Raw genomic sequence first — 15,523 nt, forward strand, 5'->3', positions numbered from 1 at the left:
TATATTTTTATTCATGTATCTTTGAGGCAGCGCAGGATTGGCTGGCCCTGGTTTCAGGCTGAAGGTTTGGGTGGGCTCGTGCCAATTCCACATGCCTCTTCCTTCAGAGATCCATGACTAAGTAGGTCTGTTTTGCATGCAGTGCAAGACAGGCTCACAACAGAACATGCCCAACCACATGATCATGTGTAAAGCTTCTGGTTGTGTATCCCTGTCTCTCACATTCCAAAGCAAGTCACATGGCTGAGCCCAAAATCAGTGCAGCAGGAAGGAAGGGGAAGGAAGTGGATATTGCTGAACAACGATGTAATTTACCACAACAGCCTAATTGAAAGACACTCCTGAAATGCGTTACAATGTTTGTCTCTGACGGAAAAGGAGGTGAAATCAAGGTGTGAACGTGAAAGGAGATAAAGAAATGAGAGGAAAATGTGTCTAGTGGATCCAATGATAAAAATGTTCCATAAACTATGGATTATGTTTAACTTAAATCTCTGTCCTTGTGGTCCAAACAAAGTACATATTCCTCAATATTTATTATGTATGTGTGCATCCAGTATTATTTAAGGGAACTGCAGTATGTGTTAGGGGTTAAAATTGTCATGTTTCCTATTCTTAGAATTTCAAATTTAAAGAGATAGAAATTAATGAAAACTCAGTCAAGTAAATAGAAATGACAAACTAGGAAGAGCTCCAAGAATTAAATCTTCCGGGTGCTGTAAAACCAGACAAGGTGGGGCCTGATTTTGTCTGCGTAGTCAAGGAAGGTTCTGAAGGAAGTGACTCAAAGCTTAGGCCTGGAAGATAAGGAGGTGCTTCCAAGGCAAAGTGGGATGGCAGAGAAATTATGCCCTCAAGTAGAAAAAAGAAAAATTAGTTTCAAAACCAAAATAAGGCAGTTTTATCGGGAGACTGGAGAGGTAAACCTGAGTCAGATCGTGTGGACTCTTGTAGGCCATGGAGACAATGTCAAGCTTTTTTGTTTCATTGTAAGCAACATGGAAGGGTTTTACGGCAGAGGGGACAGGATCACTAATTACTCACTCTAGTTCAGTTTCATCCCTATTTTTCTGTTCCCTTGGTTTTGTGAGTTGATTTTTGTGAGGGAAGTTGAATGTGTGCCCACTATTACCTTTATGAATGTAAACAAACTCGTCCATATGAGGAAATTTTACAAGGTTTATATAATTTCTTATTTGATGTCTTAGGGATTTCCTAATGTTTACCTTTGAAAAACATGTTTCCCAAAAGAGTTAGTGGTAAATAATCTTGCAGCAAATATTTCTTAGAGTCTTTAATAGCCATTAATACCATATCTGCAGAAACTGAATTATACATATAAATCAGTGACATCTCATATAAGGAATTTGCTTATAAGAGTGTTGACTCACTCTGTTGTCAAAATGTCATAATCACTCCAGTGTTAAAAATTAGGAAAGGAGAAAGAAAAAAGAAAAGCACGTGATCTCTTCAGTGGTTACAGGAGACTTTGACCTGCAGTTTTTCTTAATTTTTTTTTAAAGATACCTTAGCAGCCAGTTAAGATCCACTAAACAAAACAAAACAAAAAGCAAAACAAAAAAACAAACAAACAAAAAACACCCTAAGTCATTATGACTGCAAAAAACAATATAAACTACTTTACAGTAACCCCTGATACTAAATCATACTTGGGAGATTTTGTGAATTACACTCCTACAAAATAAATCAGATTAGTTGCTTTCAAAGACATAGGCAAAAGAATTTTGAAACCACATCAGGGAGAAAAATCTTTGTGTACTTGAAAACGAATTACTTAATGTTTGTGTGTAATGATAATAATAGGTTTAGTATTCCCTCATATAATGTGATTGCCATTATTATGAGGAAAATTATGTGGGTCTGAGTAGGTAATTTCTTGATAATTATGTATTTAAGAAAAATGACTAATTCAAGATATCCCCTGATATTAAGGACTTAATTATTTTGGTCCATTACAGTCTCATTGAAATTCCCTGTGTTTGCAAGACCTGCAATTACCTTCTGTAGTAATTAATTACATTCTCACCATCATAAAGTCAAAACATATTGTATTTCACACCCACTATAAGCATCAAAATTAAAAGTATAGCAATTTACTGAGTAATGAAGAAAATAATTGAGATCTTAAGAATTTATTTTATATACATTTACATTTATTCTGATATATTAATGTTATCAATCTGTATAAATATGTTCCTTTTTGATTTAAAAAAATATATAATGTAAGTACCACTATAACAGGGTTTTTTGTCTGTCATGTTCCCATCGTCTGGAAAAAATGTCTCATTTAGAGTATCACTGTATCACCATATTTATACACACACACACACACACACACACACACACACACACACACACAGGATAAATGATGATTTCAGTAGTGTTGTCTCATGCTAATGTTTATTGAGTTTTACACATGTCAAATTTAGTAGATAAAATGGCATCACAAAGTTACCGTGCCTCTCACATTTTGGAAATCATAAAATATTTAAATAAGTCACATACTACCTCCAATCACACTTGGAAAGAAGCTTAATATATGAACAAACAAATTAATTAATTCATTTATTAATAGATGCCATAAGTCATGTCCTTCCTGAGGGCAATGATGGTTGGCAAACATCCCCAGAGTCCCTCACAGTGATTGAATAGTGTCACTAGTGTTAGCTTCTGTATTTAACTAGGAAAAATCATATTGTACAGCAGTTTTAACTTCTTTAAACTTCATTTCCATGTAAGAATAATACAACTATTTCGCAGGATTAAAAGTTGGTTTTAATGGAGAACAGAAGCACTTGGCCGATGCCAGGTACATAGATGCTAGTTGATATTTTCTCCTCCTCATCCTTGCTTTCAGGGTGACAGCAAACATGCCCAGCTCTGCCTCTGGTCTGGTATAGCGCTTACCTACTCCTCGCTTGTGAACTTTAGGATATCAGTGTCTGGACTCATGAAGTGTCTGGTGTCGTCTATGATACTGTAAAATTTGAGAATAAAATTTTCATAAAAACACCGTGCTAACAGCATCTTTACAATACCCCCAAATATAAATATGTACATATTTTAATAAAGTTTTTACCCCAAATTAGTAAGGTATTTTGTTTAAATTGACATGTTTAATTTATGTCACTTCATAATGACACAGGCCGACTTTTATCCCTTTGAGTTTAAGGTAAAATGTCCAAAATCCTGACACATAAATTGAATTTTAATTTGTCATTTTAATACTCAAATTGTATACCAGCTCGAACTCCGCAAATAACGTAGTCAGCATAGTCTTGGTAAATCAAACCCATTTTAAGGCACATCACAGTTTCATACGTTAAGTCCTTACACAGTGAGATATAAAGTCCACTTGACTATAAATCTGAAGATCCATGCTCTAGTTCTAGGACCTTCATTTGATAACAAGCCAGGAGTCTGAGACAGAGCAACTGATAGGAAGAAGGAAAGACAGAGAGTGAAAACAGTCACAGTGTTTGAGGAGGTGGTGATAAACTGTGAGGTGTAACGTGTGAAAGGACTGGACTTACAGATAATGATTAGGGAATTATAGAAGTCCTGAAGCATAACATATCTGTCCTATGTTTGGGCAAACATGAACAACAGGAACCAACATGAGCAACAAAATCCCATTCAAGGACAGTTATGAAAAACTTAACAATACAGAGGGCTGTGTTCTCAGAACCAATGTTCCACACAGTGTCATTAACCAAGGCAGCCCGTGGGGGTGACATCCTTACTTCTAGCACATCAGAATAATGTCAGATAGAGGTGTTTTTCTTTAAAGAGTTTCCAGGTGTAATATAGTATCTATTTGGGTTTGAAGTCAAACTCTGCCACATACTAGCTCTGTGCCGGATGTGTTTATTTGACTTCTAGGACTGGCTTAAGAGATTTTTAAAAAATTTTTAAAATAAATTTAACAAAACATTATCAAATGTTAATTTCTTTCTTTAAAAATGAATTTTTCGTTTACTTCTCCAACTTATCTCAGTCTATGTCTGGGGCAAATCAACATTTTTAAACTCCCTATAAGCCTCAAGTTCATTAATTTAAAAATGAGTGGTAGACAATACATGTGTCATTTTTTAGTATGGTTCTTGTGCATAACAAGCTTTCAACCAATGTTAGCTATCATCATTTTACTATTATAGCTATCATCATTAGAAATGTTATCTTAAAGGATAGTTGTGAGAATGAATTTATTTATGAAAAAAACTTAGCATGGTAAGTTGACATATAGCAGATGGAAAATAATGTTTCCTTCACTTCCATACCCACTCCTCTACTTTACCTCAATCCTCCACACTTCATCGTCCTCTGAGTATCACAGAGTTCAAATAAATATAACAAAGAAAGTAACTTATAATGGTCCTAGAAGATAAAATATTAAATAGACCCTGTGTTCAAGTAAGAAGGTGAGGTTTCATATAATTAGAGGAATGTGGAAGAGAAGACACCCAAGGCAACCATTAATTTATTCTTTTACATAAGTTTAAATAACATGTAAAGACCCTTCGTTGATTCAAATTCTTACCCTAAAGAACTAAAGATTCTGCTACATTTCAAATGTGAAAGTATGAAAAGTTAAGATATGATTCTTCATTTCTGTAAGACTATTTGTTTTACCAGTGAGTCTAACATTATCACTACCTTTTGTTTTCATTTTGCAAAATAATACGTAATTTTGTTTTAGGGATTACCTGCAAGTCGTGTGAGGTATAGAGTAGATGATGTCCAGTTTCCGTATCCTGCCAGCATTTTTGATGTAGAAGAAGGTTCAGGAAGAGTAATAACTCGGGTCAATCTTAATGAAGAACCCACAACAATTTTCAAGGTCAGTACACTGTTTTCCCCACAGTGTCTATTTGATGTTTAACTTTTGATGGAGAGTTTAACAGATAACCATACTTCTTTCCATTTTTCTCCTTTCTAATATTTAAGCTTACAAAACAACACATTTTCTTCTGCATGGACACTGAGAAAATACAGTTAGGTAAAAAGAAAAAAAATCACTTGATACTCACATCTTGGAGATAACTAGAATTTACCATTATAATCCCTATCCTTATAGTGACATTCCATGCAAATAAAAGTATATGAATATATATTTTAAAATAACACAATCATATTGTTCATACTGCTTTTTAAAATCTTAGTTATATATGGCCCATGCCAATAAATACTACTAATGCTATCATTTTAATAGTTGCATAATGTTCTATTGTACAAATACACTATTTTTTTTTTTGTCTAATGCCCCGTTGTAGGGTAATTAGGCTGTTTCTAATTTTTGTTACTATAATCTTTACTATCATGAAACTGCTTGTACAAATATTATTTGTCACTTGCTAATATTTTTCCTTAAGATAAGTACCTGGAAGCAATTGTTGGATCAAGTTTATGTACTCATGATGTATTTTTGGAGAATTTGAAATAATACTACTTTGCTATTATTATAAATAATCCACTTTATTTAGTGTTTGACTGTTTCCATTTTCTATAGAAAATGTTTTTGCTTCTGGGAATAAAACCTTTGACCAAACATTGGGGAAATACCTTCATCAGTTAATACAGTTAATATCAGCTAGTACTATATCTCACATAATTTTATCTCTATTTGGAATAATTGTTCTGTTTGTAAAGTATTAAATCGAAGATAAATTGGGGCTCTCAGGATGATCCTTGGTTTTGGTTTCATGGTCTACGTTGAATTAATTTAGATTAATAACCTGCAGCTTCCAAGGTTATGTACATTCCAGAGAAACACATAGTTTTGAAATGTAATATCTCTCAAAAGAAACATTAGAATTTTCTTGACATAATATAGGTTATCAAAGAAAAGTATCAGATATAAAAGCTATTTTAGTAACAAATAATACACAGATTTTACATCTTATGACTAAAGCTTTTCTTTATTTGAACATTTTCTGCTCTGCAGTATGAACTTGGATTTATAGATTTTAATTGTTTTTAAGAGAGTGCATATCAAAGTGTGTTAAACTACAAAGATTTCCAATTTTATCCTCCAGAGTGAAGTGTTTTTGCCCTATAATCTTGCAGACAATTAATTCACTGGAAAAATTAATTTCTTTTTGTAAGCCGGCTAATTAGCTTTTTTGCTATCGATGTGACTGAATTTAACACTTTTTAAATAAGTGTTGATGCTGATAAAGGCTCATGTTTTTACTGTAGGCACCAGTGGGATTGTGGAAAAGAGTTTATAATTGGAGAGATGTAGTATCTTGTTCTTGTTTTACTGGTATTTTCTTTTTTTTTTTTTTTTTTATAGTAGAGTTATTAACTCAACTTTCTTGAGTTTTCTCATCTAGCAAATGGAAACGATGACGTCTACCTGGTGGGACTGCTGTGAAGGTTAAATGGGAACATATGTAGCAGATGGTGGCACAATCTCTGCTGCCTGGTAGGCAGTGAGGACATGGTCATTGCACCCCATTCCCCTTTTGAGAACCAGGCAGTCCAATGATTAAAAACATACCTAGAAAAATGCTGCTTTTATTTTCTTCTTGTTAATTGTCTTTAACATGAATTTTTATTTCTTTTTAAGTTGGTGGTTCTTGCATTTGATGATGGTAAGCCTGTGATGTCCAGCAGTGCCACTGTGAAAATTCTTGTCTTACATCCTGGAGAAATCCCACGCTTCACACAGGAGGAATACAGGTATCGATTCCTGTCGGGTTTTGTGGCATGTGAAGGTTTTTGTTTTGTTTTGTTTGGATTCAGCCTCTCAAAACTGATGATGTGAATTAATCAAGGAAATGGGCTTCTAAATCTAGTTTAAGCTTTTCTGAATTAGCATAATGTTATATTTATTTTACATGTCAATAGAGTTAAAATGACAATTTAGTGAAAAATAACAGTTTTAGTAATGCTCCAATGAATAATGTATCCTTTAAAAATAATGAAAGCAAACTTTGAAAATTACATTATATTTCTAGGCTTAAGTGGCAAATGATTAATGATCTCAATGGTGAGAATTAGACATTTAGTTTCCTATTATTACCAGAAACATTATATCATATAATTTTGACATGTATCTGAAATGATATTTCCTATGTAATAAGAGAGAAAGAGAGAGACAGTGCGTGTGCTTCTGTGTATAATATATATTAAGAGCTGTAGAGTCTGTGTATATACTATCTTAGTCAGGCTAGGCTATCCAACAAAATTCAAGATCTAGGTGGCTTGAACAACAAATGTTTATTTTTTCACAATTCTGGAAGCTGGAAATCCAAGATCTTGGTTCCAGCCTGATGGGTTCTGGTGAGAGGTCTCTTCGAGGCTTGCAGACTGCTGACTTTTTCCAAAACCTCATATGGAGGAAAGTGAAAAAAACAAAAAACAAAAAACAAGCTCTTTAGTGTCTCTTTTATTTTAAGAGCCCTAATCCCAAGATAAGGGCCCCATTCTCATGACCTCATCTAAACCTAATTACCTCCCAAGGGCCCCATCTCCAAATACCATCCCATTGAGGGTTAAGGCTTCAACATATGAATTTTAAGTGGACAAAATTCTGTCCATAACATGTGTTTGTGTATGTGTGAGGGAGAGAAAGGTGTGTGTGTGTATGTATATATATACATACACACACATATGCATTTTATTTATATATATATATATATATAGCCCCATCCTTAGAAGGTAAATAATTTATTGAAAAAAATCATGAAATTCAAGTCACCATATTTTTGTGATTGCTTCATGATTGGATACAAGTGAGAGAAAGTTTTATAACGCTCTCCCGCAAATATGGTAGAATTTTCTTTCATGATTTTTTATACCCAGTAAGTTAAAACATTAATGTACAGTTATTAGTATGTTAGGACCCATAGGAGATAGCTTTCTCACCAACATTAGAAGGAGGCTCACTATATACTGTATTTTACTATATACTCACTCTGGGCGTAGTATTAAAGGCAGCTGATCATTGGACTCCAGAGCCTCACAACCATGGAGTAGGAACAAAGAACTATATGAAAAATACAGTACACTGTGAAAACACAGTAGAAGCTCACAGTACTAGGAAAGGATGTTGCAGACGAGCTCAACTGTGTCTGAACATGATCAACACAGTTTTGATCTGTATCTTGAAGGAAAAGTAGAGTTTAACCACTCCACAAAAATGCGGAACAATGCCCCAAGCCAAAAAAAAATCAGCATGTACAAAAGTGTTAATAAGGAATATGGGAGAATGTATTGAATGACATTGAATGAATTTAATCTATCTAGAGACAAATTGGAATTTAATGATATTGACTGCAGTTCAAAAAATGAGGATTTCATATAATAGAATATTTTATCATATTCTAGAATTTGTATTTTATTGTTCTCATAATTTCTAAGAACTACTTAAGAATTTTAAGCTGAAGCAGGATTAAGATCTTGAGGGAGGAGGAGGTGATGCATCTGGGAACATTTCCCACATTAAACCAAATAGGTTGGGTTTTTTTTTTTTTTTAATAAAAGCTGCCTTTATATGATTCAAACACTAAATTAAATTATGTAGTATAATTACAAGAAAATTCTACCTAACACATACGTAAACCATTGAGATGTAAACTGTATTTAAAACAGTAAGAATTCTTGGTCAGTCTGTGTTAAAGGTCATTTTCTTCTTTATGTCCATTATTACCTATTTCCTTTCCTTTCTTGTTGACATGGAAACCTATGGATTCCAGTTCTTTGCTATGTGATATACAGTTTTCTACTTTTTGATAATTTTCCCAAAAGTGTTTATTTTGGTCTTCTCAAGAACCAGTATGGATGTAAACCCACTTGTGTTTCTCACCACCTTATCTAGATCAGGTACTTACAAAATTGTACCTACTATTTGAGGAGGGTCCAGAAATTCCTCATTGTTTCAGCTTAACAAAATTCCCGCCTTTTTTCTCCAAAACTTCTCATCCCAAGTCTACTCATTCCTTGGAAGTCCCCAAAGAAAAACTATTTGCTTCCTGAATAACACTTTCCCTTTAAATAAACTCAATAAATAGTGTCCCTTTTCTGTGCATTCATTTGGAGCTGTTTCCTTAGCAGTAGACAGATGCCTCCAGCCTTCTCTATCGCATTGCTCACTAACTCTTTTTGCTAAAATATTGTGGCATTAAGGCCAAGGTCATGGATCTCATCAGGGCATTGCTCATTTCGATTTCTTGTTTTGATTGCCTTTGTTTAATGCCACCTTTAAAAAATGTTTTTTTCAATGAATAATTTACCATTTCTTATCTTCTCTGCATAGAACTATTAACCGCAAATGTATTTTATTAATAAAATTGTTAGAGAAGAAAGAGCTAGCCAATTATTTGCTGCTAAAATTACAAGCAGTCACATGAGCACATGTGGAAGAATTTTTGACCTTCCAGAAGAGCATTTCTAACAATTGCAAATAGTGCCCTTGACTACCCTAGTCCATGTGCTATTCCAGCATTTGGGTACTCTTGTTGCATCCTACAGGTTATGAAGAGAATCCTAAGTAAGAATCAGTATAATTGCCAAAATGGATTTAATAGTACTTAGATACTGAATAGGATGGTTTTGTTTTCTGTCAGACACCCAGAAAATTTGAACAATGAAAAAATCATGCCAAATATTGATAGAAGACACTGCTTTATGAATAAAAGCAAATCATTGTAGTTAAGTGTTTATATAGACTAAAATTTGACATAAAGCATGGAATGAACTATTAAAAAAAAGAAACCTAAGGCTGATGATTATCTTCTTCATCAATCATCTTTCCATTCCTTTGAAAATTTTGGGAAAGGTACAAAACAGATAGTGTCTGGATGTCTAGTAAATCCTTTCCTCTTTCTCCTGGGCATTCAGTTAGAGTTTTTTTTTCCTAGCCTCACTTGCTCAGTGGAACTGTGGGACTGAGTTATGGCCAATAAAACATGGAAAAATATGGTCTGTATCATTTCTTGGCCTGGCTTAACCTTTTCCTCTTATGGATAGGTGAAATGGAAAAAATACCCAGGCAACCTTGGGATTCATATGTTAACAATTATAAAAATACAAATTAAAAGGGGCCCAGGCTTCTGAATTACAGCCTAGGGGAAAGCTACCTACCTTGGAAGACACTCAACGAACTGTTATGTGAGCAAGAAATTTAGGAGCTTGTATTGTTACAACTAGTATAGTTGGTCAGTGTTTTATTAGTATAAAACAACTCATCATATATTAATCATTTTAGAAATGTTTTCTCATTTATATTGCATTATTTCCCAGATGGTCATTTTTAAAACAGTATTTGTGGTAGAATAGTTTTATTTCTATATAGTATTTCCTTTTGTACATTCAACCACCATCTTTGTCAGAATGGCTAGACTATTTCAGATTGCTGTCAAAGTCAGCACGGGTTCCTTTTTTGAAAGAAAGGAAGAAAGAAAGAGGAAGGAAGGAAGGGAGGGAGGAAGGAAGGAAGGGAAGTTGTTGTAAACCTCGTATGTCCCCTTCCCTGTCTTTTTTTTTTTAATTCATTTACTGCCTTAGCTAATTGCATAAAACTTCCAAAGTTGCTAAACATTGCTTTTAGTATTTGATTATCAAGATGATCCCTTGTGTTGGACTTGAAGGATGGCAGAATATGCCACTCCAAAACATGCCACTTTGGCACAGGTTTATTTTGAGCTGAAAACAGTTTAAAATGAACAAATACAAGAAGAGTGTTCTACTCTCACCTTTTCTTCCTGAAAACAGGAGATAAAAACTCCTAGTATGAAAGATACCCTCCCTGTACTAGGTGAAAATAAACATTTTTTTTTTTAAAGAAACATTTTTTAATGAGGAATGAAACCAAAGATAATTCTATACAAACAGATCTTTTTTAACATAATTTATATCTTCCTTTCTATTGCCTATCTGTGTTCATCCTAATATAAACATATGTAGGTTTCACCATTTCTTTGGGTCTTCCTTTCCTGATGAGGACTCCCATGTCATATGAACTTACATGAATGTATATACTTCCTCCTGTTAATCTGTTTTCTTTTAGTTTAATACTTAAGCTCAGCCAAAACAAAAACAAAAACAAAAACAAAAACCCTAAGAGGTTAGAGGTAAAATTTTACCTCCACTACAGAATTGCTCCTGGTGGAAAAACTTCAACTTTATGTTGTCAAATTTCAGGGAATCAAAAAATGATAACATAAAATTTCTGTTCTTGGTAGGTTGTGGGGAGGAGGATGCTTATGGGTTACAAAATGAAAATAGTAATCCAAGATAGGTAGCATTGTGATTTGAGTTACGTTTGGTTTTTAATATCTTAGGAATGTCTTCATTCGAATATTGACTTTTGCATTTCTTAGGGAAAAAATAGTTTTCAACAAATGACCCAGTGTTAAAGAGAGATCCTAAAGATAAAATATTCATTTGTTTTAGAATTTTGAATTGAGTTTTTAACTTGACCTCATTCCCCTGGCCCAATTACCATCTTATTTTGTGGAATGGCCAGTTACTAAATCTTTAAGTCTCAGGATACTAAGATTAATTAAGGTAGGTTGGGCTGCTGTAAAAAGAAGCCTGTAAATTTCAATGGTGTAAAGAATTTTAAAAGTACATGTAGTTTGGATTCACATGAGAGTCTGAAGTGGCTGTTGTAGGTTGGCGGAAGCTCTTCTTCATGCGGTTCTTCCATGCATTCATTCAGGAACCCAGGACAATTTAGGGTCTTTCATCTTGGATATTCTGTTTCAAAATAATACTAATTATTGCTATTTCACTTTATAGAAATGGAACAGGGACAGAAATCCAAGGGAACAGGGGCAGAAATCCACCTCTAGAGATTTCCTGAACCAAGTGAAGTAGGAGTTGTAAACTTTACATCAGCGCACATGCAGTCTTGAAAACCCAGACAAATGTCCACTTAGCTATGAAAGAGTGGAGGAGTGCTGTTCCCAGCAAGGCAGCTATGCCCTAGCCCCACCTCTATCACTGAGGAAAATGGGGGAAATGGTGTATGTGGAGAACTAGCACATTTAGTGTGTAATTTTAGACAAATTATAGATTTTAATAGCAGTAAGTCATTTTAAAATCACTTTGTTTCTATTAAGAACCTACAATATTGGGTACATAAACTAATGATGTAATAGCCTAATGATGTAATAGTATAGAAATATTTTTATTTTTAAATATGTATTGATAAAACAGATTACATTCTTCTTAAAATAGTAAAAGAATGAATACATTTTAATTCAAAGCAAATCTTACATGAACATTTTTGAGTGTTTTAAATTATTTCTAGTGATTTTAGCTTATCAAGTATTTATATTATATATAGCAAACCAAACCTTACTGGACTGCAAGCTAAAGTTTGATTTCTAACTGGTTATTATTGCTTTATTATTTGATTACAATTAATTACTTTCTCCATTTTCCTGAGAAGTCTGCTTGTCTTGATCACAAAAGTAAAATGAAAAAGTAAAAGGAAAAAAGAAAATGAAAATGAAAACATCATAATAGAGTGTAAATGAGAGTTATGAGCTGTGGACTGTCTTTGTGGAGAATATCAGAAAACATTCGAGAAGTGGCATTTACTATTTGGCAAAATATTTTCCAACATACCAGTTCTACCTAGACAAAGAAACAAAATCCATTATTCTATTAATGGAGTTAAAAACATTTAAATGTTGAGCTACCAGTAATAACTTGGTTGCTGGAGTATAATAATGGACCTATCATTATCTTTTCTAAAATTATAAAAGTATAAATAGTAACAAACAATTTGTAAACATCGTAGTAAATATTAGCAGCTAAATTTTAGGTGGCAGGTAATTAGTAGGTTAGCTGACCAATGCTAAAGTAGCAGAAAGGTAAACCCTCCTTGCACATACTTAATTATGTTACACCTCTGTGTCCTATTCATAATTTAAAACCTTACTTTTTAACTAATGGTTATTTGAAAAAGAAATAAAGAAGTTTGCAAAATTATTCGATGATTTTACAGACCATACTATATTAATTGAAATAATTTAGTTTGTCAAAATTAGAAGAGCAATTTCTCACATTATTGTTTTTATTTATAATTTATACTATGGTGATATTTTATATGTATAAGGAAAACATTTGACTCTGTCTTTCCTCAAATGCCATGAACTAAAATTGTTTCCCGATGGTCTGGCTTCAAGTAATTTTTAAGTGTAGGAAGAATCTCAAAATGGGAAAGCAATTTGCCCCATGCAGATATATATTTACTTTTATAATGGCCAGATTTATAGTCATTCCTAAAATAAGTATGCACTTACTTCTCTTTGTTCCCCTCCGGCAGTTGTAATACTGGAAACAGACTCATTTTGTTAATTTCATGACGTCTTCAAACCTTCAAACCTTCGATCTTTCTTTGAGTCATTTAATTAGGTTAAATGGAGGATCAAGACAGCATCTGCTTCATCTATTTGTCATTAGATGAACATCTACATTTTACAGAAAACACTGAGTACTTCTTAAAATTTTTGAGAAGTGTATAACTCTTCAGACTACATAATATTTACTTCTATAATTGTAAACAATCATATTGTTTAGAAGCTTACACACAATCAAAACTTTCAAAATGGTAACAAATTTCTATTTTCCGTGCATCATTCTTACCTTATTTGAATCTTTCCATTTCTCTTTTTAACAAACAAGGATATAGCAATAATTTAAGTGTCTTACAGAGTTTGCATGCCCCAAATCATCCTTCTATATACTTCCTCACTTCCCTTTCCCAAAAACAGATTTCTTAAAGAGATCATGATATTCTTTATATTTTATTGTCAAAACCAACCCACTCTTTTCAAAATCATTTCCAGCTGTCTTTATTTATTAATTTATTTTTTGCAATGAATGAAGTCCAAATATGAGGCCCTGCCTTATACAAATAATCCTTATTTTTGAGTTATTACCATTCAGGTAATTAAGAAGTTTCTCTATATCCATATTCAATTTTATATTTTAATTTAAATATTTTTTTGTAATTTAATTTTCCTTGAAAGTAGAGAAAAATAGGCTAATCTTACTCATAAAAACTGTTTTCAAATGAAATAGACCATAAAGATCATTTATTCAGCTTAATAATATAATTCTTGATTTCTGCAATATCCTCGGCACAAAGTTGACTAGGCTCTTTTAAAAACCTTACAGTTGTGAGAAACTCACCCCTTCAATCTTTGGATAGCTGTAAATGTTGAGAAGTCATTCCTTATGCTGAGATTATTATTGATGTATTTATTCTTTTAAATTATTTTTTTCTGTATTTTTACCTGATCCTTCATCAATTTTAGCATTCTCTCCCTCTTTCAAGTAGTATAACTATGAAAGGGGGGGGAAATGATTTTCCTTGTACCCTTCAGAGTTATTAGCTGAGACCCTGGTAATAAAAGACAGATTAGCAAGAGAAAAGCAAGTTTATTAACATGTATTTCTCACGTATACAAGGGACATGCACCGGAAAATGAGCAACTCAAAGAGATGGCTTTAGAATTCAGGATTAAATACCATCTTAATAGGAGAACGGGAGGGAGGATGCAGGTCTCTTGGGGGAGAGTAAATAATTTTAGGAAAGATGAATGAGTCCCTAGTAGAACAGATCAGAGGTGAGATAGTTTGTGGCAGTGTTGGTCTGGGCGTGGTGTCTACTGCTAGTTTCCTCTCCTAGGATCACAGTCAATCTTCCCTGATCGATGAAACTCTTGGGGAGAGAATCTAAGATGATTAAGTTCCTTTTCAAGGATCTGTCTTCAGGTAGATAAGGGAGATTCAGAGAAAGCCTCTCCCTGCATTTGCTGTTTTTAAAGTACCTACTGCTCAATATAATCAATATATCAAAGCAGCGTATTTTGGGGTGGAATATCTTGCTACCCTACAACTGAAACTGAGCTAAACTCCTTACTTAAGACAGGTGTGACAATGCTCTCCTATTGATTATTAGCAAGTGTCTTGATAAGGATTATGCTTATTGAGAAAGAGAACTCTGCATACTTGGCAATGTCTGCCATTAATATGAGACAGAAGTGTGATAGTAACCACGTAGTTGCTGAACTGAAAGAAATGAAATTCCAGTTTCTCATACTAGTTTAGTAAATCCATATGGCAAATTGTTTATGATATTTAATAATGGTTAACTATCACAGGCTTTCTTTTTTTTATTGTTTCCATGTAAATTAATGTATATTAAACCTATTCAATGTATTCATCTTCATTTTAATATATCAATATATATTAATACTTATTTTAATATGTATTAAAGTTCTATGTAAAATCTTAAAAAAAATTTTCATGTTTATTTTTCCTAGAACTGTTTCTCTAAATGTTCATGAATATTTTGAATTTAATTTGTATCTTTCAAAATACTAATACTCCTTTTGAATTTCTATTCCCTTAATGTCCTGTGTTTGTTCAGGTTCGTCCTTTAATAGACATTAAGATGAGTGGAAAAGAAATAAGGAGGAAGCAGGGTAAGGCTAGGAGAACCTTCAAAGCACATGCATTCTGACCCCCAACTGAA

At 33.3% G+C, this 15,523-nt stretch overlaps 1 protein-coding gene across 1 annotated transcript in view; it reads left to right on the plus strand.

The window, feature by feature from the left end:
• Window positions 1-15,523, plus strand: part of PCDH15 (protocadherin related 15) — a 1,333,392-nt gene that overhangs the window by 1,205,536 nt on the left and 112,333 nt on the right. Inside the window, exons 26-27 of the mRNA XM_064488173.1 lie at window positions 4,721-4,861; window positions 6,593-6,705. Of these exons, the coding sequence (XP_064344243.1) occupies window positions 4,721-4,861; window positions 6,593-6,705 (254 nt within the window). The remainder of the gene's footprint in view (window positions 1-4,720; window positions 4,862-6,592; window positions 6,706-15,523) is intronic.

Source organism: Camelus dromedarius, chromosome 8 (assembly GCF_036321535.1).
Source record: "Camelus dromedarius isolate mCamDro1 chromosome 8, mCamDro1.pat, whole genome shotgun sequence".
NCBI classification, from domain to species: domain Eukaryota; kingdom Metazoa; phylum Chordata; class Mammalia; order Artiodactyla; family Camelidae; genus Camelus; species Camelus dromedarius.